The 23,249-nt window shown below is 41.4% G+C and overlaps 1 protein-coding gene across 1 annotated transcript in view; it reads right to left on the reverse strand.

The window, feature by feature from the left end:
* Positions 1–6,344: 6,344 nt before the first annotated feature.
* Positions 6,345–23,249, reverse strand: part of lrmda (leucine rich melanocyte differentiation associated) — a 195,542-nt gene continuing 178,637 nt past the window's right edge. The window contains exon 7 of the mRNA XM_070841143.1: positions 6,345–7,707. Coding sequence (XP_070697244.1) covers positions 7,628–7,707 — 80 coding nt within the window. The 3' untranslated portion in view covers positions 6,345–7,627. The remainder of the gene's footprint in view (positions 7,708–23,249) is intronic.

Consider the following 23,249-nt stretch of genomic DNA (forward strand, 5'->3'; position numbering starts at 1 on the left):
ATCATTTGAGGCTGAATTAAATTGGCAAGAGCAGCTAATCTTTACCTGGGGGCGATTAACAGAATTAAAAGAGAACAACAAAGGCACTGGGGTTGGCTTTTCTCTTTTTTCTGCCTGCCACTGCCATTTGAAATTTGTGTCGAATGTCCTCATCTGGAAAAGTTGGTGAATCTTCCTCTCTAAGCCTGTCGCTGATGGTTGGATTTTCTATCTGACACGCAAACAATAGCTGACTCCTTGATTTGTGAGAGGCTGCCAATACAACTGGTGGTTTATCATGAAATCATGTTCCCAAACCAGGCAGCTTGGGTTACGATTTTGCAAATCATCATTTTGATAATACTGTTAGAACAGGAACATTCATTGAATTATTTCATCATCAGGTCAAAACTGGAAAAATCAATGCCATGTTCAAACTCATGTACGATATATTTCTTCAGAAACACAGTGTAAACTTTTTCCTCGCTGTGAAATAGTGGGATGATATCGCTAGGAAGTGAATTGCTTCAAGTTTAGCCTCTGCACTTAGTCTCATAGCTTCTTTCTTCTCATAGGCTAATCAATATGTTTGGAAAGGCATACAAGGTTAAGCCTATCAGCCTGTCTGAGAGAGAAAAACTACTGCTAATACCCAAATGCAAAGGTTCACGGCTGAAGTTTACCCACACATAGAGAAGAAGAAGCATAACAACCAATAAACCTTTAGCTCAGGGACATTCAGACTAACTGTAGTGAATAGCTCAATCTTTTGTGCTGTTGGGATTAAATCACTATATGCATATTTGAAATGGTGAATGATTCATATAGTTGGTTGTGAGAACAACTCTGCTGTGAGTGAAGTAATACTTAACTTCACATACAAAGATTGAGGAGATTTTTTCCCTCCGATGTATGAAGAGGTTCAGTACTGTGTGTTTTAGCCATGCTAGCATAGTGGCCACAGAATAGGAATGGCACTGGTCCACACTGAAACATCTTAACAGCTGTAGATTACATTTTGTTTTTAGGGTTTTTTAAATGTGTGCAAAAACAAGCCGTTTCGATTATGCTCCCTTTGTGATGTCATAAGGGGATCTGTTGATCATGTGACCTCCTCCGCCCCTTTAAGCAGGTCGACTGAACCAGCCCACTGAAAACCTCCCGAGTCCACCACTGTTTTTTCCTCACTAACACCAGCTCCCAGTAACATGAAGATGTGGAAGGCGAGAGCGAAGCAGCGATACACCTGCAACAACCACATCTTGTACGAGAAAAAAACATGTTTTTTTGAACATTAAACCACATAAACTTGTTCCTCTAGGACTACCAAATACCACTATGAACTTTCATTTTTAAAATTCTTCATAATATATAAAACAAATATATAAATTTACAACCAGTATTGAGTCTGAGCCTTTCATTTTTTATTAAAGGGTTCACATACAGCTATATCTACTAGACTTCACTTGATTGATCTAATTAATTGTGTTTGGTATTTGATTTCATATTTGCCTTTATAGTTACAGAAACAACAACAGTTTGATCAGAAGATTTGATCTCTATGGATACCTGAAATTTTCTGACTTCTGACAACAAACTTTTTTTTCCCCAAATTGTAATTATGAGCTTTTCATCATCAAGACAAGACAATAAGTCAATCAAAAGCGAATAAGCTACCTTTAAATGCTATCCACAGAGAGAGGAAAAACATGCTTAAAACATGAGCTCCCGACCACTGGCCACCAATATTATGTCCATAAAAGCAAGACTGGCTGCAGTAAATAACCGCTCACCTTCAGAGTATTCGTGATTCAAGGATTTCATTTGTGCTAAGCTGTACACAGGAGACGTGGACAGGATCCACCCAGAACAGATCTCTCTCACCTCCTCCTTACAATTAGTCACAGTCGTGTGTCAGAAATCGACTGCTTCTGTATGTCACCATCACTGGTGAAGGCCAAGTCAAGCCGTTTGAGAAGCTGCCCTCCAGAGGACCCCAGAGATAGCATCAGAGCGCCGCAGGAAATACCACAGAGTCTGACACGCAACACAACACACTCCTCCCTCAGGTCACACCACCGTGGTGCCCATAATGTGTGTATTCATATGAAATGTATTAACATTGTTCACAGTTCAAAGACTTTCATGGGAAATATTCTCTTCAGTTTTGAGGTGGGAAGTGTAATTTCTGCATCCACCGGGCTTCCCCTGGTGATCCGGAGCAACAGTCACACACTGTAGGCCTATACTGCAGCAGCCACTTCTATGACAGAGTGTGAGTGTGATAGGTAGGTGCACATCACTTGGATCAATGTACAGTACACGGTTTGTTCAAGTATTCTCTTGTGCCTCAATGGAGTCATACAGATTTGCCCATGTGAGAAAATCATCCATCTCTCCTGAGGGCTTTTTCTGGTTTTTGTGCATGTCCACTTGTCAGATAAACACACACACACACACACACACATACACACAATCAGCATCTTCGCCCTCAGGACTTGGCAGAGAAAAAGAAGTAAATGCCAATATTTCCAGGAATTTCCTTTGAAATGTTTGATTGTTCAAGTCAAGCATGTAAAATCAATGGCTGATGATTTGTGCCATGTTAAGTATTAGCTGCAGGGCCTTTGGCTGCAAACATTAAAATGTAAACATTACATGTCCTCTGCCATACCACTCTATGTAATTACTGAATGTTCTCTGCCAAATGAATACAGTTGTTTTTTAATGATGTAGCTGAAGAAAGAGAAAGTGTCTCTTTTCATATTCATCCGATAACATGCAGCAATTTGAAAGCACTGTATTTTACATGATTCTTCTATGTAAATGTGGTATTGTTATAAGAAAATTTTGAAAAAGTGACTGTAACAAAGAGTCAAAATTTCTCTCAAAAATTGCATCAAACAATGTTTCACTTCAAAACAAAAACAAAACAAAAACATGTTGCATTGTTGTTGTACAATATTTAGCAGTGACACTGACAATAATTAATATTCATGAGACTGCGACTTTGCAGCCCCTCAGGATGGTTAAATTAATTATGCTAACAGGGTCATTTAACTGCTTTATTCAAAGCAAGCAATTCTCGTGCAATAAATGACACAATAATTACGCACACAATCTAACAAGATGACAGTGACAAGTGGAGGAGTGACACCCTCATCTCCATAAAGTACAAAGAACACATTTACACACACGCACACACACAACAAACAAGAAAACTGAAGAATAATCCATATAGGCAAGATGAAAGAATAACAAAAAACTGCCAACGGTTTTACATTCGCTGCAGCTTTTCTCTCTGAGTAGTAAATATGATTTATTACCAAGTGTTATTATTTAGCGTTATTCATCTTCTCTGTCAGTGCACACAGTGGGGTAATAGAAATGCCAGCAAGGTGGCTGATTTACTTAGTAAAATTCTCATATCAAGGCTTGTGAGGCATGATTGGAGTCTGTAAGAGTAACGGGAAATCATGCATTATGTAGGCGAATCTGACACGACCTTGAGACTTCGCAGCACAGACCATATATTACCATCAGAGCGACCTTCCCGTCCCGAAGATACATCTGATGTGTTTAAGGCTGTTTTACAATGCATTAGGAGGGCTTTACATGTGCTGAGCTCACTTTATTTGCTCATACATTTCACAAGAAGACTTTAGTGTCAGTCTGATGGGGACCATTCACAGTGACTGAGTCACTTGTCGAGACAAATGAGCCCATGGAAACAAGCCGAGGCGGTGGATAATAAGCATTTCAAAGCAAATTTCCACTTTTCCCTTTTCTGTTTCCCTCCAATATACAGCACATTTACTATTCAGTGAACCCTTGCTGATTCAAGCTCATCATGTATTCTCACCTGCTTCAATTGATTGACCTGCATCTTGAAGACAGAGAATGGATATAATTTTTCCCACCAAGTGATGGGGCGTCAGGATCAATATTCTCACTGTTGGTTAAGCTTTTGCAACCTTTAGAACATCGGCTCCAATCGATCTCTCTCACATAATTGTCTTCATTTTCAAATCAAGTTATTTTTTTCCCCTTTGTACGTGCCAATGACATTTGGAATGCCTCGCGTCCTTGCTACATGCCCTGTTGAAATATCCAAGATAAAGGGCACAAAACACAGATTCATTAGCATGTTACATTTATTGTCCACATCTCCCTCTTTCTACTTCTCACCCCTGTGCTATAAACATGTGCAGAGAGTGAGGCCATGTTGTATTTCCATATAAAAAGCCCCATAATTATAGGGGGGAAGACGGTCGTTCCCTTTATCAGAGGAAATGATAAGGGAGTACCAGGCCCTGTGAAAGAACAGAGTCCATTTTGATATAATTGGCAGTGGAATTATTTATGACATTAATTGCCACATTATCGACTGGCTGTCAGCTCCTGTGTCACTCTGTCCATCTTTCTTAGCTGAAAGAGCCAGCTCAGCCTGGAGCCCACTGACAAGCTAATTACTACAGCACAACCCTGAATGACAAATGTTACTCATCTAAGACTGGGCCCGGAAATAAGGGTGGCTTCTCCCCCTTTTGGCTTCTCTGGATCAAGTGAGACAGCAGTGTGCTGCCAAATGTCTTCAGGTGCAGCAGGGAAAGAGTTTGTATGTCAGACAGAGAGAGAGAGAGAGAGAGAGAGAGAGAGAAAGAGATGGAGGCGGGGGGCGAGAGATTTCTAGAGCCAGGGGGACCGTTAAATCTAAATCTCGCCCCATCCTGTTTGTTGCTATGCTATCAGTGGCCAGTTGTCACTCATAAAGACAAGTCCCTTTTTTCTCCCTCTGACTCCTTGTAAATTTGCATTAGCTCATGCCAATCAGTCATCAGGCTGTGGGCTGATATGTAGTGACGGGGTGATTGGTCCTTAGTTTTTTTGACAGTGAGTCACACACTAGTGTGCCTTTTGGGGAGGTGAACTGTGCTGTGCCACTAATGTAATATAGAGCTCAGAGATTATGCAGTATGTAGATACTTTTAATTTAACCAAAATCATGATTATTAACATTTCAACCCATGAATTAGCAGCAATTAGATAACAAAATACAGTACACAACTTTAATTCCTTATTTTCAGAAATATGTCTGAGCTGACCATCTTCTGAATTTAATTTAAAAAAATTCCAATGTGCTTACCCTTTCCTTTATGCATTGCATTGTGGGACAGCCATATCCATCAACAGCAACAGTCAATCACTGAGCTGATTCAACATCTTTGGGCCTCACAAAATATGTACAGGTACATAGTTCCATCTTTTCTTCTGTGCGCACACACAGGCACAAACCAGTGGCTAGCAGAAGAGCCTGCAGGGCTACTGTAGCAGAATGTCACTGATCTGCTCTGATGAAGTGGCATGCCATTTGTTCAGTCAGGAAGTTCCCAAGGAGCAGCAGCAGTGACGGAGCTGAGGGTCAAGGAGGGCATTGCCTACAGGTAGATCTGTGGCTCACACCTTAATTAATCTACTGTCTGTGATGCCAGGCATCCCATTCATCCCCTTTCATGCACAAAGGCGCATGTCAAGCATATGTCAACCGGCTCTGGCACTCCCCGCCCATCCCATAATGCAGTTTGTGTTGGTGTGGCAGCTCGAGATGCGTCCCTGACGAGGATAGGAAGTGACACACACCAAACTCGGTGTGTCCCCCAGCCAGCTCCGGTGGCTCGGGGCCTGTCAATTCCAGCTCCATCAGTGGCACTGGCTCAATGGCAGTGCCTGTGACACATGTCACAAAGTTTTAAATGTCTGCTCTTTTCAGCAGGATGGCTGGGCGCACGCTGCAGCCAGGGGAAGGATGACATTTTGTGTCGTGTGGGGGGGAACTTGTTGTGGCTCCCCTCTTCCTGCCTCCTCCGGCTGTCAGGCCCAGTTTCCTCTGAGCATATCAAAACACAGACAAATAAACCTTGTCATTTTGAAACGCCGGCACTAGTGGCCAAGCTCCTGAACGGCATGTCAGCTGGAATATGGTCACACAGTCCTGTAGGAAGTTATGTATAACCACATGCAAGCAAGCATGCGTGCTCTTACACGCACACAATCTTGTAAACTAGCACAAATGTTTAAGCTAATAGAACTAAGAAATAACAGATACAGACATAGTGGACAAACATCGCATGAGGCTATCTCTGACCTTTCCTTCATCTGACTGTGGATGACTGACACACTGAACTGACGCTTAACATTCAAAAATACAGCAAACCTCTCCTCTTTACCTCAGCACAATGGTTTATTCAGCCATCACACATCTAAAGTAGGTAGTGTAAAGTGTCATGACTTGCCATGAGATTTGTTAATCAGGAACGTCATTTCAATTTTCACTTTGGCTGTTGTAATGATGAGTAACACAAGGCTAATAAAACGTCTCTTTTGGCTCTATAGGCTTTGTACAGAGAAAAAAATAATGTGATGGACATTTTGATCATTAGGAAACAGTGTATTTTGGTGGCAGAAGGAATTAATGTGAATGCACCGGAGTGCCTTGAGCTCTGTATCAATTTGACAAGAGACACATGTTAGTTAAACCCTTTTAATTACTTGAAGACATCCAGCTAATACAATTTTACATCAGATCAGGCATATCACAGGTTGCTTGGAGAACACTTGTACTTTTTTAAGATGACGCTTTACCTTAAGTTGCTGTGATAAGGAATTAAAAATCACAATAAAAACTGTAAAACCACAATGATTATAAAACTATTATACAATGTAAACATTTAAGAAACAATGCATTTGAACACATTTGATAATAATGAACATAATAACATACCTGGCACACATTTACCTGGAAGCTGATATTGTTTCTGGCTTTTTAAAGTTTCATTTGAAAGAAAAAAATCTAATGTGTTAAAGACGTGCAACAGAAACTGACACCACTGCTCAGCTATCAGACTAAGAGGCACACAGATAAAATTGATTCAATAAAATTCATTCAAAGAGAAGAAAAAGCATCCTGCACTAAGAGACGTAAACTAAACAACATCATGCCTCGAGTTTCTCCTGAAAATCTTATGAATGTTCAACCAGGCTGTAAAAACTTTGTTCTGTCATACTCTTTGAAATGTCTTAATGTGTTAAAAAGCAGTTATGTGTGAGTGTGAAAGAGAGAGAGAGAGAGAGAGAGAGAGAGAGATGGGTCCCTGTCAGGCCCCAGGTGTGTGACCGTCACCCCTTTCACCCTTGATTAGTGGCGGTGGTAGATGGGTGATCCATCATGACTGTCAGGGAAAAGGATGCAATTGGTTGGGTGTGTTTGTCAGTGACTGAGAGAGAGGGACAGATACTGTCCTTGCATGTGTGTGTGTGTGTGTGTGTGTGTGTCTGGAGTTGTGTGGTTGCTGATGCTTTCAGGCAATCATGTCAATGGGAGTGTCATCTCTGACTCTGACTCTAAGCTAGAAGCAGGAAGGCAGAGACAGACCCAGCTCGGCAGAGGAGGCCGTAACTGTAGAGCTGGAACACACTTTCAAACTTAAAAACATTCGGCTTACATAACAATAGCATACATACTTTTTTTAGATGTTTAAGTCGAAGATCAAGTGACTCAAATATCGCCAGTGGTTTAAATAAATAAGAGTTTGATTTCATCTTCTGTCATTCTGGTAACATCCATTGTCATGTGTATCCCTCTTCCCTCTCAGAGTTGGTCATTTCGGATGAATCTGTTTCCTTCTGAGTGCTTGCCATAGTAGATGTAGCGACACTTGGCAAATACCCCTAAGAACATAATGAGAGAGTCAGGTGAGTCATGTTAATAGTTTTGAAAATAAATGAGAAAACATTGATTATTAAAACCTGAGAAACAAACTGAATTTGATTGTATTCACCTCCTTTTATTAGCATTTATTAGAGACTAGACAGTATATCACATACATGTGGGGTCCGTATGACTGGATTTGTACTGTATCTCTTGCTATATTTTGGTGACAGACACCATTTGTGGGCGAGACCCTCACAAAGAATCACAAGATGAATCTGAGGTGCTGCCAGATGATCAGCAGAAACAAACAACCCACACATAAAGTATAAAAATAAAAACAGTTAGGGTTCCCTCTAATATCTGCATCTTCTCCTGTGAATTACTTTATAATTTTACCTCCTTTTTCTGAAAACAATTCAAATATTCAAATTAAACAAACAAAGAAGAAGAAGACAAAGGCATCTGATGAAAAGGGGTGGCAAGTACACAAATATAAAAAAGTTTATTAGCAGTATTAAACATAAACTGAAGATGCAGGCCTCTCTCTGATTGCTGGAACGTGTAGATAACTGATGCTTTTTTCTTATTGAACAAATAGACGAATTTGTAGCAACACAAAGCACTGTTTTGACTGAACTGAAAGTTCATTTGATTACAGCACGGTCATAAAAACATATCTATTATATATAGTATAGGCTGTAAAAGTAGTTACAATGTACCCTAAATTCTCAGATACAAACTGGTGATCAAGTTTGTTCGCTTACACTTGTTTATTTCAGTGAACTTTGTAAAGCACTGAGACAACTCTGTTGTGATATTGGGCTATACAAATAAATTGAATTGAAATTGAATTGAATTGAATTGAATTGTAAGACTGCCGGACAAGACCACAAACTGATGTATGATATAAGTATGATACCAATCCAGGTTTCAAAGCAACGGCATGTGTGTGACACGTCTCTGTATATTTGTGTGTGTACATGTAATAGGCTGGATGCCACTTATGCAATATCTTGACATGGTGCACTTAATAAAGACATCAGCATGTCACTGGATTTGCTTCCTGAAAAAGCCTGATCCAGAACAGTCTGTAGTTTTCAAGAGGACTTTGGTTTCCTCTTATTATCCCCCGTCAATGGTGGAAGTCCAAATAGAACGATTCTCCTGATTTCAAATGATATTAAAATGCTGAAACTAATTATACAAGCAAAGAACTTCACCGTATGAAAGGTTTACATTCAGCAAAGGCAGAACCTTGCAAGATCTTATGTTGACAGAAATCACTGAAAAAAAAAAAGAAGCCACATGCCCTCTATGCACCTCAGAGGATGAATCCAAGATGGTCAGCAGTGCTTTCTTGTTGTAATAAAAGGTGTTGCCATCCAGGGAGCGGGCTGCCCAGAGCTCTGTGGCTGGTCTGTTCTAACTCTGATGTCACAGCGCTTACACTGCCACTTGATGAATGTGACGGGCTGCGGCTAGGTGTCACCTCTCGCCAAATGAGGCAAGGACAAGTGGCATTAGTGCTGTCAATGATCCTCTGACAGCAGAACAGATACAGCTTTCGCCAGGCTTTTTAAATAGACATCAAGTGCATTATAGGAGGAGGGGGGCCAGACCAGAGACAGGGCAAGGAAGAAGAGACTTATGGGAGAGGCGGTGTCGCGGAGGGATGAGGGGTGCTCCAAGCACTAAGTCCAATCACATAATCCAAAGAGACATTGTCAAGGGCGGAGAGAGAATGGCAACTAAGTGACAGAAAGCAGAGACGGGGACAGAGATACTGGTGCCATATTAGTGCCAAGCATATTCTGATGCCACCCTCAATTCTAACCAAACCTGACACATCGCTCTCTTTCCCCCACTCTCTCTGACTCTTCAAAGTAGGCTCTACCAAGTCACGCAGACACACACACACACTCACACATAAAGTACACAGATGAACACACACACACACACACCAGTCCCTTGCAGCAGTAGTGGGTGTTCTGTCAGGCGGAGGAGCAGTACAGCAGCAGCAGCAGCATCAGCAGCAACAGCCCACAGGCCCGAGGACAAGCTCAGTCAATCTAAATCTGGACTTTGTAGTGGAGCAGTGCTCATTTCCCCTCATAGCCCAGCTACTTGAGGTGATCCAAACACTGAAGTGTGAGGAGCTGTCACCTCCGATAAAATCCGGGACCAGCTCCATGCCTGCCTGCTCCCCCGGTGTGTGAGGGATACATATATCCGTGTGTGTTTGTGTGTACTTCTCTGACAGTGAGGAAGTTGGGGCAGGGGGGAAGAATTCCAGCTGCCGTGATTTGCCTGGGGATATAGGTGCCACGGCTGGAGACTGGGCTTGACACCGCGGGACTCAGGGTGTCTCACAGCGCTCTGATCACATGGGTGCTGGGGCCTTTCACATATTCACAGATTACCCGGCGAGAAACTCACTCTCTCCAGGAGTGGGGCCCTTAAAGAGATTATCCACTGAGGTACCACAACCAAGGTTCCTATAAGACATCACCTAGAGGGGATATATTTGTAGGTTGCAACCAAAGCCTTTCAGAGATAACCTTCACAGATGAAGGAACTAAAGCTAAAGGCCCCTCAAGCCTTCACACTCTGCTGAGCTCGTCACTAGCCTGTGGGGACCGAGAAGGATCGGAGGGCTGGATTCTCCAGCACCAATCAGAGAGCTCTGGCGATGTGTGACCTGTAACTCTCCAACAGTAGTTTCTTTTTCCTTTTTTTAAAAAAGCAATGTCTGTGATCAAAGGAAGAAAGGAAGAGTAAATTAAGGTAAAGAGAGGTACAGGGATGAGGACTGTTTTCCAGTGGGTATAAAAGTGTGTGAATATGTCTTAATTTTGTGTGCATCCTGGCACAGGCTCTAGATATATTTCACTAGTACATTAAGCAGTGTGTTTTGTGCATAAACACATTCCAGTTCCCTGCGTTCCCTTCACAGCAAGAGTGTGCTCTTATTATAAGAGGAACCAGGAGAAAGATGGGGTGGTTGGAGATGGGGAAGGGAATAACTAAGCTACACTCACTCTTACATAACACCCTTTGAGGCCACGCTCACGCCTGTGGGGTTCCGCCTGATGAACGGATACTTAATAACAAGTGGTACAGTGCCAAACCCAGTAGTCTACAATATCCTTTGTGTCTCCTAAGCCATGGATGAGCACACTTGAATCAACACCCACACTCTCAACCACATACACACTATCACAAACCCATACACACTTTCGTCTCTTGCACACAAATGCAGCACACATTGAGAACAGTGGGAGCAGCCATTAATGTGACAGATTAACAAAGTGATGTGGAGGCTAATGTTTCCATCATGCCCTAGTGGAGGAACAATCGGGCCTTTGTTCTGCATATGCCACGCAGCACCTTGTTGTTTTTAAGGGGAGTAGCTAACCCTCTTGTCGTTATTAAAAAGGCTGTACAGTCTGTATCTTGTATCTTTGTCTTGGTGAATGCTGCAGTGTAGGTTCATCGTCAGACAGTCTGGTCTTTTCAGAGCTGATTACCCGAAGCATGTGTCCTCTCTACGGGGGCTTGATGGGCCACTCTGCCACAGTGTGAGTAAGGCAGCTGTACAAAGCCTCCTATGTACAGTACTCCGCTATCAAATCAACATATACACGGTACATATGCTGACAAAAGTTTTTTGTTATTTTTGTTAATATACGATTTTTTGTATATAAACTATATCAGCTTTGTAAACTACTATGGCCAGCATTACAGTTTCATTCACTCTGTAGATTTCAAGGTGTCTAGCTGCAGCAGTCCAGGTAACGCTCTTGGCTCTGGTGGACGTACTCCTTACTAGAGACATTTCAATTTGTGCATCTGAACTGTCTCCTGGGTATCTAAGCAGATTTATAGCTCCTAAAGGACACTTCTGTCTTCAAAATAAATGTATATATCTTTTTACATTTATTTTTTTTATAGAAAGCAGTAACCGTAGATATGAGAAGTGGTATGAGAAGAGTGGGCTAGGAAAGTTAGGCTGCAGACTGGTTTAATGTTCTGCTACTCAACCTGAAACTAAGTGGGTACAACAAAGTGTTTCTGTCTCCATCCGCCTCGTGTGTTGCAAGTAGCGCTGCAATGCCCACGACACACTGCCCCAGAGTGTCGCTAAAGCATTGCATTATTCCATCTAGTTCGAGCTCAGAAAAGGCTCACACAAGGAAAAATATTACTTTTGGAGCCTTAACATTTTGCAGTACCAGCCAGTCTGGTCTTAGCAGTAATAACAGTTATAATGCTTTCTCTGGTGTGAACACTATAAGATAGGACTGTGGTCTACTCTGTCACTGGTAGAGTTTAGGGGCACCAGTCAGATACTGACACCTATTGCATATTATGGAGATCCTATTCTGTAAAAATAAATTAAAGGATTTTGGTTATCAGGTGAATACTTTGTCCACATTGTGATACTTTATAGATTATGGAAAAAAAAGAATTTCTAAAATTCTACTCAAACATACAGTTAGGGCTTCTATTTGTCTGAGTGTACCTGTAGGAATTCTGTAGCCATACTAACTCACATATCCTCCTTAAAAAGAGAGAGAAGGGGTGATGGAGTGGTTTTAATGATTGCTCCCTGCATACAATCAGCTTGACTCTTTTCAAGGGCCATCAATATGTCACAGAGAGACACATCCGACGGATGTAGCTTTTAACATCAAGGTTATCTATTCTTGGCATGAATCCACTCCCTCCACTCCTAGTTTCTCGTCCTATCGTCTCAACTGCTCCCACTCTGTCTTCCTCCTTCTCCACACTCTTCACTCCCTTATTTGCGCTCTTTGATTCCTCTTTCGCACTGTGGTTTCTCACTTGCTGTATTTTTCTCTTCTCCTTTTCTGTCCCACCCTCTAGTTTAGCCACTTAGCCAACAATTCCATCAGTGTTGCCATCAATCAGGGAAAAATGCAATGAGAAAAAAGCCAATTAACGAGGCAATTACACTTTCTGTATTATCTCCAAGGGCTGAAATAACACTACTGGGCAGGTGGGGGATGGAGTCAGATGGTGCTGGGGGCAGGCATCCATAAGAGTTGGTGCTAGAGTGACTTATGAGGTTGGGGTGTAGGCTGCTGTGAGCCAGGGCTATTATTGTGGACACGATCCATCTCCGGCTGTCCTTTTATCAGTTCAGCCCAACGTCATGAGATGGAGTCGCAAACTCCTCTCTATAGGGAGGCCTGCAGATAGATAACCCCCCTGTGTCCCATAAACCAACAGCCAGTGGACTGTGATTCAGCCTACTGAGAGGCGGGCTGGCACACACAGCACATTGCCATGGAGGGAAATGGAATTGTTTCAGTATTGGTATGCTGGATATGTGTGTTTGTGCAGGCTGTGTTTGCTTATTTCTATATTTTTCTTAAAGTAACTTCAATATTTCCAACTAAAAAGTGATGGCAACAAGCAACTGCTGTTCTCCATCAGGCAAAGCAAAAGCATCCAGTGTTTCCCAAATGTTGTCTTTGTGAAAACAATGATAATTGTACTTTTCCTCTTCCAGGATTATCTACATCATCCATTTTCCTCACGGTCTTTACAATATATGGCAATGGTCCATACAGTGGTCTCTATCAAATATGCCACCTACTGTGTACATACTATATTTCAGTGTAATCTGCCATTGGCAAGCTGATAAAATTGCATTCTGCTCTGTGTAAACAAACCTTAAAAGAAAAAGTACAGGGTTGCTCCAGGCCAGAACACCTATTGTACCCATCTATCTAAAAAAAGGCTTCTGTTGTACTACTATATTGAAACAGTAGATTCACTTAATTTTTTAGCTTTACTTTCTGTTGTACTGTGGGGCTTTGTAGTGAAAGTGTGCCATAAGGTTTGTAATGGAAGTTTGTTTTTGGAAAAGGCACACTATATATATATTTCTTTGCTACCATTATTAGAGAAAATATGACAAATAATGAACTATTCTTATTGAATTCAAAGGTGTTGCTGGTGATTTGGTGAAATGATTGATTGTATTTTCTTTTTTCAGACATTTTCAGGGATTTGGTACAACACCATCCCATGTTGTGTCACTGTAAACTGTTGTCAATGAAAAAAGTGAATTCCATCTAATCATTATCTATACCACTTACAGATAATGGATGGGTCATGGGGGGTGAGAGGACTCCCTGGACTGACTGACACACAGAGACGGACAACCGTTTACACACACATCCCCATCTAGAGTTACCAATTAATCTAGCCTGCATGTCTTTGGACTGTGTGAGGAAACCAGAGTGAACCCACGCAAGCACAGGAGAAAATGCCAACTGCACACCACTGTGCCTGTACAAAACTAAAACTAACAAACTACAGATACAGAAATAGGTTTAGTATGTTTAAACAAACAAATGCTGCTGTATGTTTGTGTGTGTGTGCAAATATATATACATACAGCAACATTTGTGCATGTACACATAGATGTGTGCATGTGTATATGTGTGTGTGTGTGAGTGAAGGATAGAGAGCAGTAGTAAAGAAGCAGAGCAAGAGGGAATGTCACTTAAGTAGAACATATTGATGGCACCAACAAGGGGACCATCTTATTATCATTTTTATGATGCACATTTCTCACAAAACGAACGTGAAGGTTTAATATGACATGCTGAAACTAAATCCATCCTTACTCCATCTTAACTCTACTAATAGACCTGTTTGTCAATTAGTTAACCATTTTAACAGCTGAGGTGTCACCCATCTCTTGGGTCTAAAGCAAAACTCTTATGTGTAACTTTGAAAATTAAAGTGACATTTGTCCTCTCCCAATAAAAAATATTTAGTCCATTAAACATAAATAGCTGTCATTATGATGCATGCCCTGGGCTCAGGCCTTCCCCGTTCCCCTCCTGGCTGTTTACGGCGGCCAAACAACTGCAGCGCCTGCATGTTCTCAACTTCAGCGTATTGATTAAACTTTTAAATAGCTGCCATATAACCCTGGGACATCAGGAAGATTAATTTGCGTCAATGTTCATCTGTAATTCATTAGCCATTTATACTCTCCACATCCACACAGGCTATCAGGGAAATGCGCCCCATTTTTCACCCAGGCAGAGGCTGGAGAAAAGGCAGAGAGAAAGAGGGATGGAAGGAGGGCAGAAGAGACAGGAAGGAGGGGATTATACTGCCTAAATCACAAGAAGTACTCTAATGAGCCAATAGTACATAGTGAGGCATGCAGGACTGTAAACCATCCAGTAACCTTGAATGAATTTTTTATTTATTTTTTTTAAATGCACATTTATATACAATGCATAGTGCAATTTCATTAAAACAGAAGCAAAGATAAACACAATTAGCTATCAGTTGCTGAAGTGATTAGAACTTACAGTAACAGTCTTTGCTTAACAAGCCCCCATAATGTTCTGCCTGTCCATCACACTGGAAAAGGACAACGTAACTGTTGCTTTCTCTGTTGACATTTGATGAGGCTTGGACGTCAGACTTTCCAAATACTTCTCACCAGGCAGCCTGGCATGTTGTAGACTTCCTGTCAGTTAATCTTGTCACCCACATCATGTTTCTCCGCCACAGTATATACACTAACACATAATGCGCACAAACACATTCTTAAGTTTTAATTTGTTGTAATGTGTTATGTTTTTCCTTCCATTGCTGCAGAGGAATATTTTATTAGGAATTTGTTTTGACTAAATATTTAGGTGTGGAGGGTTAAATTAGTAAAGTGAAACAGTCCAAATTTGAGACTGAAAGTGAGTGAAGGGGGGAGACACAGAGAGAGAGAGAGAGAGAGAAAGAGAAATAGTGTGTGTGCGTGTGTGTGTGTGGGAGATGGAGAGTTGAAAGATTTGCTGTTGCCACAGGCCGACAGGGGAACGTTGCTGGGTTGTGGCTCAACCAGCTCTGATCAATACCGCGTTGATTTTGCCGCATGATTCTCCTTTAAGTGCAACAATAACACTTTCTGTATGTTTTTTTATGCTTCAAGTCCTGAGAGCTAACTGTTATAGAACAGGTTAGTCGTGTGATTAGGGCTAATATTGACAGAATAATTTATTAATCAATGATTAGACGTGCAATGGCATGCATGCTGTATATATCATTTATGTTTTGAGCTTATCGGCAACATTGGTCTGAGTGTGAAAAATGACACTCCATCACTGTCAGTTCACTAAATGACTATAATCAAACACTTTAAATTGAGGATGGCATTATTCATTGATGGGTGAATTACAGTAAGAACCAGATGAATGCCTATCAGTCTTTGTACTTCCAACTTATGAGGATGAGAAGGAAATTGAATTCTGGGGCACATAAATTTTGACTGAAGAAAGAGATTACCGTTGTGGGTGGTCTAATGAAAAAAAAAAATAGTGAAATTAATTTCAGTGGCATTTATTTCACATAGAGGCAGGAGAGAACACTGGTTACAGTAGCTCTGGAGTCTGAAGATAAGAGGAGGGTGGTTAATGGCCGGGGACAGTCTAGTCAAAGTCCTAAATCCCCTTGGAGAGCATTTTGCAAGGCATCCACCATCATCCAGCCAACTCACTGATGACACACACGTTGCATAAAACCGAAACACAAAATAAACTCAACCATAAGCATAGTAATGACAAGTTGGTTTATCTTATTGAAAGTTACTGAAAGGGTTCGTCTACCCGTAAGGGCACATGAAACCACTAATGACGCCAGTAATCATAGGCACCCATTTTCTCCGTCAACATGTGGATCACAAATCACCACACATGCACGCCACACGGTCTGACACTGATCGATTGTGTTCTTCATTACACCCCAGGATTTCTAATTAAAAGAAAAGCACAGATAAGTGGTTCAAACCTCTGACCGAAATAGAAAGAAAAGTGAAAATAGCAATTAGAGGTTTGGCTGCGTTCAGTAATGGTGCCGTTAATAAGAGCGGCTGGTGAGTCACTCAATGAAGGTTTAATCACTGGGACAGGATTCAATAACAAAAGAGCATAATATTAATCACCAGAGAGTGATAACTTCACTGTTCATCTCTTTGACATTGGAGGAAGGGATGAATTAATGATGCTCTCCATCTGAACACATTAAATAATAATTATCAGGCAAAACAGCATGAAAGAGACTGCATAATGAACCCCATTGTCAGGTCAATTACAACCACATAAAACTGTTCAAAGGGAAGTAGCTTGTTACTAGATAGCCATACTAGAAAGGACAGCAGTGGCTTTATCAGTGGAAGGTGCTGGACAACCTATTCTCTCTGATATCAGGGCTTCAAATGTGTTGAGGGGTTGAAACACAGTTTGTACTTAGAGGGCACCAAAACTCTGTCTATCTGAACAAGCCCACTGTAAAAAGCTAGAAGCATTCAGTGAGGCGTTCAGGGAGGAAAACATCAGAAATTGGTTAGCAAAAGATAAATGACATGACAATGACAGTGTTTTGCTGGCTCTAAAGCAATGTCAGTCGCTAAGTGCCATGTTAACTAAACTCAACTACACAAACAATGATGGACTTCACGCATCAGTGGACAAAATGGCACCTCGCTACCTGTCACTGGCAATTTCCATCAAATCAAAGATGGCAAGCAAATTTAGCCATGAGAGTAACTGCTGCTGGAGTTTTACACATGCATAAGAACATACACAGATAATATAGGCACATTGTGCAGGATTGTTTTCTTTCATCTCACCATTAAATTGCAACGGTTGTTTCATAAAGCTCTTGCCTTTCACTCAGCACCAGGCACATCGCATTGTCCGGTGGCTTTGCTTTTTCAGCTAGACATCAATTACCGCATGGCTGCTACCACTCTGAGACACTCTCTTAAACAAACAGCCTGGCAACCTCCAGTGTGACACATATCAATACTAATCTGACGTCTTGTTCCACAGTCGTTCCCCTTAGACCCTGGCTGGCTGCACCTGCCTGACCGAAGTGCCCAGGGTTGGCTGTACTCCTTCACACTTCCTTCCCCTACAGACATCAAACACTTATTACTCCCCATCCTGGCCCTGCTAACTGGCTGGCCTGTCTGGGCCACACGGGGACCCCATTATTAGAGTCATTTCAGTGCCCATCCTGACGCCTGTTAGGCAGTTCTCTACCTGGGGCTCCTGCTCCCTGCCTGCCCGACTGAGTGCCTGGCCAGCCAAACAGTGATTGGACATGACATGGTGACAGAAAACAGGGGAGAAGGGCAATAGAAATAAAAGAACAGAGATGGCAGAGTGAGGCGGACAGAGAAGGGGAGAGAGGAAGGTGGGTATGTTAGCCAGGGCCCTTGTGGCGTAGGGTGTGCCCATCAACACGGATGAGCGTTAGCCAAGAGCCGCATGTCACAATGATGGAGGGGCTAGATCACTCACATCAGAGCTTCATCTGACTGGAAGATATCAATCTCCAGGCCTAATCCAAAAGGACATGGTAAAATATCCTTTAACATTGCTCTCCCACCCTGCCTTTGTGTGTCCCCTGCTTCTGTCTCTGTCACAGCTGAGAATGTGTGTAACCTTCATTGTTGGACCTCAATCGACCACACTCATTTTCACATCCCATTTCCTCTGTCTCTAGCACTGACAGTCAGATTATGATGGATAAAACAGTGCCTTGACATATGGCATTTAGCACAGTTTGTCACAACATGAGGCAAGAAAGAAAAGAAAGGAAAGTACAGATCACTATATACGTGCACCGTCACAATCAGGGAATCTACCGTCACGTTGAGAGACAGGGTTATTGAGGAAAATTAACATTTGTGTAGATACTGTGTGGTGAAATCAAAAGTAAATTATGCATAAATTAAGTCTGATTTATACCAAACTTTGGAATGCAATGGTTATTTGAAAATAAAGTTTCCAACAGACTTTATTATTATTTAGAAATTCCTGTAATTGCTACTTACTTGGGCTATCTTTTTGACAAGTAAAAAAACATTTAAAGTGTTCATTTATTCATATTTTACAGTATATACAGCGTGCATATGGCCTACAGTATGTACAGTATAAAGGTATTATATTGGTATATTGGCTTTAGGACATCTTGTAAAAGGACTGCATTTGAACATTACCAAACTAGCTAACACTCGCATATTTACAGAAATGCTGATTAATATGTGCGCTTCTTATGAATACAGAAGAAGACTGAAGATGATAACTGTTTTTTAGTCAAGTCTGGTGCGATTACTTGTAAAGTGAATTCAATTAGATCAAAGTCTGTGTGGCAGTATGCATGGAAAGCAACAAAATACTGTAAATCGGAAGCTGAAGTGTTGAAAAAGTATCCTTGGTGACATCATATGCTGCTCAAAATTATGGCAGTGTCAAATTACATGCCGTCATTTCCTGCCAGACTTTAAACTGATGAACCCACAGTAGCCAATCAGGTGTGAGGGAGAGGTGATGATAGGTTTGTGTTGTGCGGAATATTTCATGCCCCTCTGGCCTCCATGTGCTCCATTCAGACGGATGGCTCCACTGTAACTCTACTTCTCTTAATTAATATGACATATCCCCTGTTCATATGCAGAGAGTGAGGGAGGGGACAGAGAGATGAAGGTATGAGGGAATGATTAACTGTGGATCTGTCCCCCCTTGTGAGAAATGATCTTGCCTCTTCTGCTCTCCCCAGTCCTCCCTCCCTCCTCTCTTCATTTCCGTCTCTCTCACTTACCCTTCTCCATGTCTCTCTTTAGCTCACTTCATTTCTTTCTGCACCCTCCCCTCTCTTTCTCTTTTGCCTTATCTCTGACTCCCTCTCTCTTTCTCTCCTCTGCCCCTCTTCTCTCCTCTCCTTTCCCCCCTGACACTCTCGGACTGTCCCCAGCCCCCTGCACATCTCCTGACAGGTAGAATAATAACGCTCGTACATCACTGCCCTGAAAAGTCCAATAACCTAAATCTTCACTTGCCACACACCCCGGGACTCAATTACTTTATTGACATGTAATCTTCATAAGGGGAGAAATATTGAGCATGTAAGGTCAGCCGGTTATGAAGACATATTATCATATTATCTGCATGAGGGTTGTAGGGGCTAGGACCTGACAAAGCTAATTATAATGGTACATGTTTCAGAGCTCAGAGCGTATTATCTGCTTGGCTGCTTGGTTGAGCCACAGCTGAGGTATAGAGGAGAAGGGGATGAGATTTCAAACCTAATAGGGGCTGGATGTCATCTCAGGGCATGGGAATTAATGAAGCCAAATATTATTGACTGCACATCACAGCACTAATATCCTTGATTTGTTCATTGTATTTGTCAGGATTACTTCGCCACAGTCTAATGGCTAACAGCTTATCACAACCACCAAGGAGGCTAAACTAAAACTGCACAACAGCAAAGAGGATATCCCTTCAAGTATTGTGTAAAAAGTCCAAATACACTGATAGTGCTGTAGCTTATGCTGTTCCTCAGCCAAAATGTCACAATGGGTTAGTGACGGCAGGAAGGACAGATGCCCATGGCTGTGTTATCGCTTCTCTCCCAAGGTTATCTTCATACCATCCTTCCAGCTCAGCTATTACAATGCACTGCCTACTACATGAAGCAAAACAATAACAAAGGTGGTGGTACAACATGTGTACCTTCACTTCGAGATATTTGTCTATACCATGAGGGTATAATGCAAAGGAGAAACAATATAACCAAGCTTGTTATTTTAACCAGAAACACAGTGGATCAGAGGGCACATAACAAACAGTTGGCTAGCCCTGAGACATTGCTTCTCAGGGTCACAGTGTGCGAGCAAAGAATCCCACCGCCAGACATGTGAACATGTTCATTTCACTTTATCTAATATCATGCCCTCTTCTCCTACGGTGCTATCCAACTGTCCAAATCCTTAGCCCTGAACTGCAGCTGCGGAGGATGCCTAAAATGGTGCGGAGCGGCTGGCCAGTGCTGCTAAAGGTTATGTGTTAACAGTTGCTAATGGTGTCAAATAGAGAGACATATTTTAGCTTTCTTTCGAAGGTCTCCAGGCACTCCAAAGAATGGACATTGTCTATTTATTTGCACTAAAATAATTTAATCTAAAAAATGTAAATCTTTCGGTCTCCCTGCATTTTTAGTACATGTATTACAGCATACAATACTCTTGTATGCTCAAAGAACACCACATATTGTATATAAATCAATAATCAAAGACTTACAGATGTTCTTGCTGAACAGTTAAGGTATGATAACGTTTGATGGCTACCAATTCTAAAAGTTTAATTTTGAATGAATGTTTGTCCTGAGGGAGGGGAATAAAGCAAACAGACTTTTAAATCACAACAATCTCGGATAAATTCATATGTTTGACCAAAATGACTCAGTCAATCCAATCATCTTGCACTGCAGCGACATAACATGCCAGAAACTATCTGCGAATCAAAATATGATGGTGAAATAACTTGTCCACTCACATTACCATGACAGAGAAACCTGCTCCGTCTGTTTAAAGTGACTTAATCAGCAAATCAAAGTGACAGATTAAAAGGTTGTTTTGGACTTCTTAGCATTTCAGTGACCTCGCTCTTTTCATTCTGGTTAAGCTGGAATGTTGATGCCAGTACAAACCATAAAAGACCTGCTACTTCCTTTAACCGTGGCTCCCCTTTATATTTTAAGAGAGATAAAATACATGACAGTTCAACAAAATAGCTCTGACACTCATATCCAGTTGACCTTATGGACTTCGAGGCAGGGCAGGACAAGCTGACCTACAAAATTTGTGACAGTGTTTGTATTTGGTTCAGCTCGGAAGTTGCTCATTTAGTTGCATAGTGAATGTAAAAGAAATAGAAGCTCAGATCCATGGGACTGGAATCCCAGCGTATTGGATAATGGCCTTCTCACAGCCTGATGCAATGAATAATCTAAATGGCACTTAATGTGAGCTATGCTGATACTCTGACAATAGTTTGTGTTCAGACATCACAGCTTAGTGTCTCCCAATTGTATATTGATGCCAAGCCAGTTGACAATAAATCACTGGATTCACCAGTGAGTGAGAAAACAGTTTAGACAATAGCCCAATGGAGCTTACCATAATTGACAGATGAGTTGAGCTCTTTCCACCACAATAGCTTTGGTGCATTGAGGGTACCTGGGAATGAGTGTGTCAGTGTGTGTGTGTGTACGTACGATGTTTTAGGACCCACAATACTCTAGAGCTTTTTTTTTTTTTAAACACATTAACATGAATCCAACATATTATTAGCAGAGATAAACTTAAAATTAATCAATTTACACAACATGAATGACAGGCCACACATGAATCCGTGTGCAATCATGTGAGCAAGCTAACGTACACTAAGTCACTCTAAGGCACCTATGCATGACTGCAGATTAGTTAGTTATGCATTACAGAAACATCATGTACATAGTGATGTATTGGCTAATATTATTCCAAGTGTGTACAGACATTCTTCTGAGCCACAATGAATTGTTTTGCAACTCTTTCGAACAAGAGACTCTGATATGCGCTCCACCTCAGAAACCACTGGTGAAAGTGCAGAGGGTGAGGCAAAAGCAGCTAACATTATCCATGCTACAACTGCTGCTGACTTCACAGCTCATAGTAAGTGCAAATGAAAGATGACCCAAAAATAGTCATTATTATCTTATGTTTAGATACAGTATACCTTCAAGGAGACTGAAAGCACTGAATTGCCAGTTTGAGTCTAACCCTACTCTGCAATGCTGTCAGTGTCAAACAAACCTATGAAGCCATCAAAGCTGCAGTGTCACTTGACAACGCTTAACCACTTAAAAGAAAAACCAGTGAAATACTTCCAAGCTTGTTTTGAATCTCTAGAAGGTCAACAGACATTGATGAGACAATCAGCTAAAGTTAGCTAACGTTGAAAGCATTTTATCAAGATGTTCTACGGATTCCTCAGAAGGAAAAGCCATACACAATTGCAGAGGATTTAATATTGCCTGCAAAAAGTCATGTGTAAAACAATATTTGGGAATGATGAGTACATTAATAAACTGAAAACAATTCAATTGTCGGAGACAACCATTGCATGCTGTATTGATGACATGACATTTGATGTGAGGTTGCAGCTGGTAGAGAAGCTAAGGCTTTTTCATTATAATTGGATTCCATAGTCATGTCAAAGGACACCCAGCTTCTGGTGTTTCTCAAAAGGGATTGTAATTTTGTCTTGTAAGCATCTTCCTAAACACACAACTAAGTCGGAAAAGGGATCAATGTTTTTTTCCACAGAAAATGACATACAAAGGAAAAAATGTGCCATGGCTGGTTTAAAAAGGGAACTAACAGTGCTTATAAATGTTATGGACTCAGGTGAGAAAGCGGTCAAAAGAGGAGAGCTTTGCAAATATGTCTCTTTTCTACTCTCTGTGCTGCTGTGGGAGAACATCACACTGCTCTATTTTACTATTTAAGGTTTGATGGCTTTAACGTGGAACAGAACTGCTGCACGTGTTGGAGCTACGCAGGTCCATTCAGGAGATCCTACTTCTCCAAAACTGTGCAGAGCTGGCAGCAAATTTCAGTGACGATGTCTGGGTCACTAAACATGTATATCTTGCAGATGTTTCCTCTGAGCTGAGCTGA

The sequence above is a fragment of the Pempheris klunzingeri genome, chromosome 12, assembly GCF_042242105.1.
Source record: "Pempheris klunzingeri isolate RE-2024b chromosome 12, fPemKlu1.hap1, whole genome shotgun sequence".
Classification (NCBI taxonomy): domain Eukaryota; kingdom Metazoa; phylum Chordata; class Actinopteri; order Acropomatiformes; family Pempheridae; genus Pempheris; species Pempheris klunzingeri.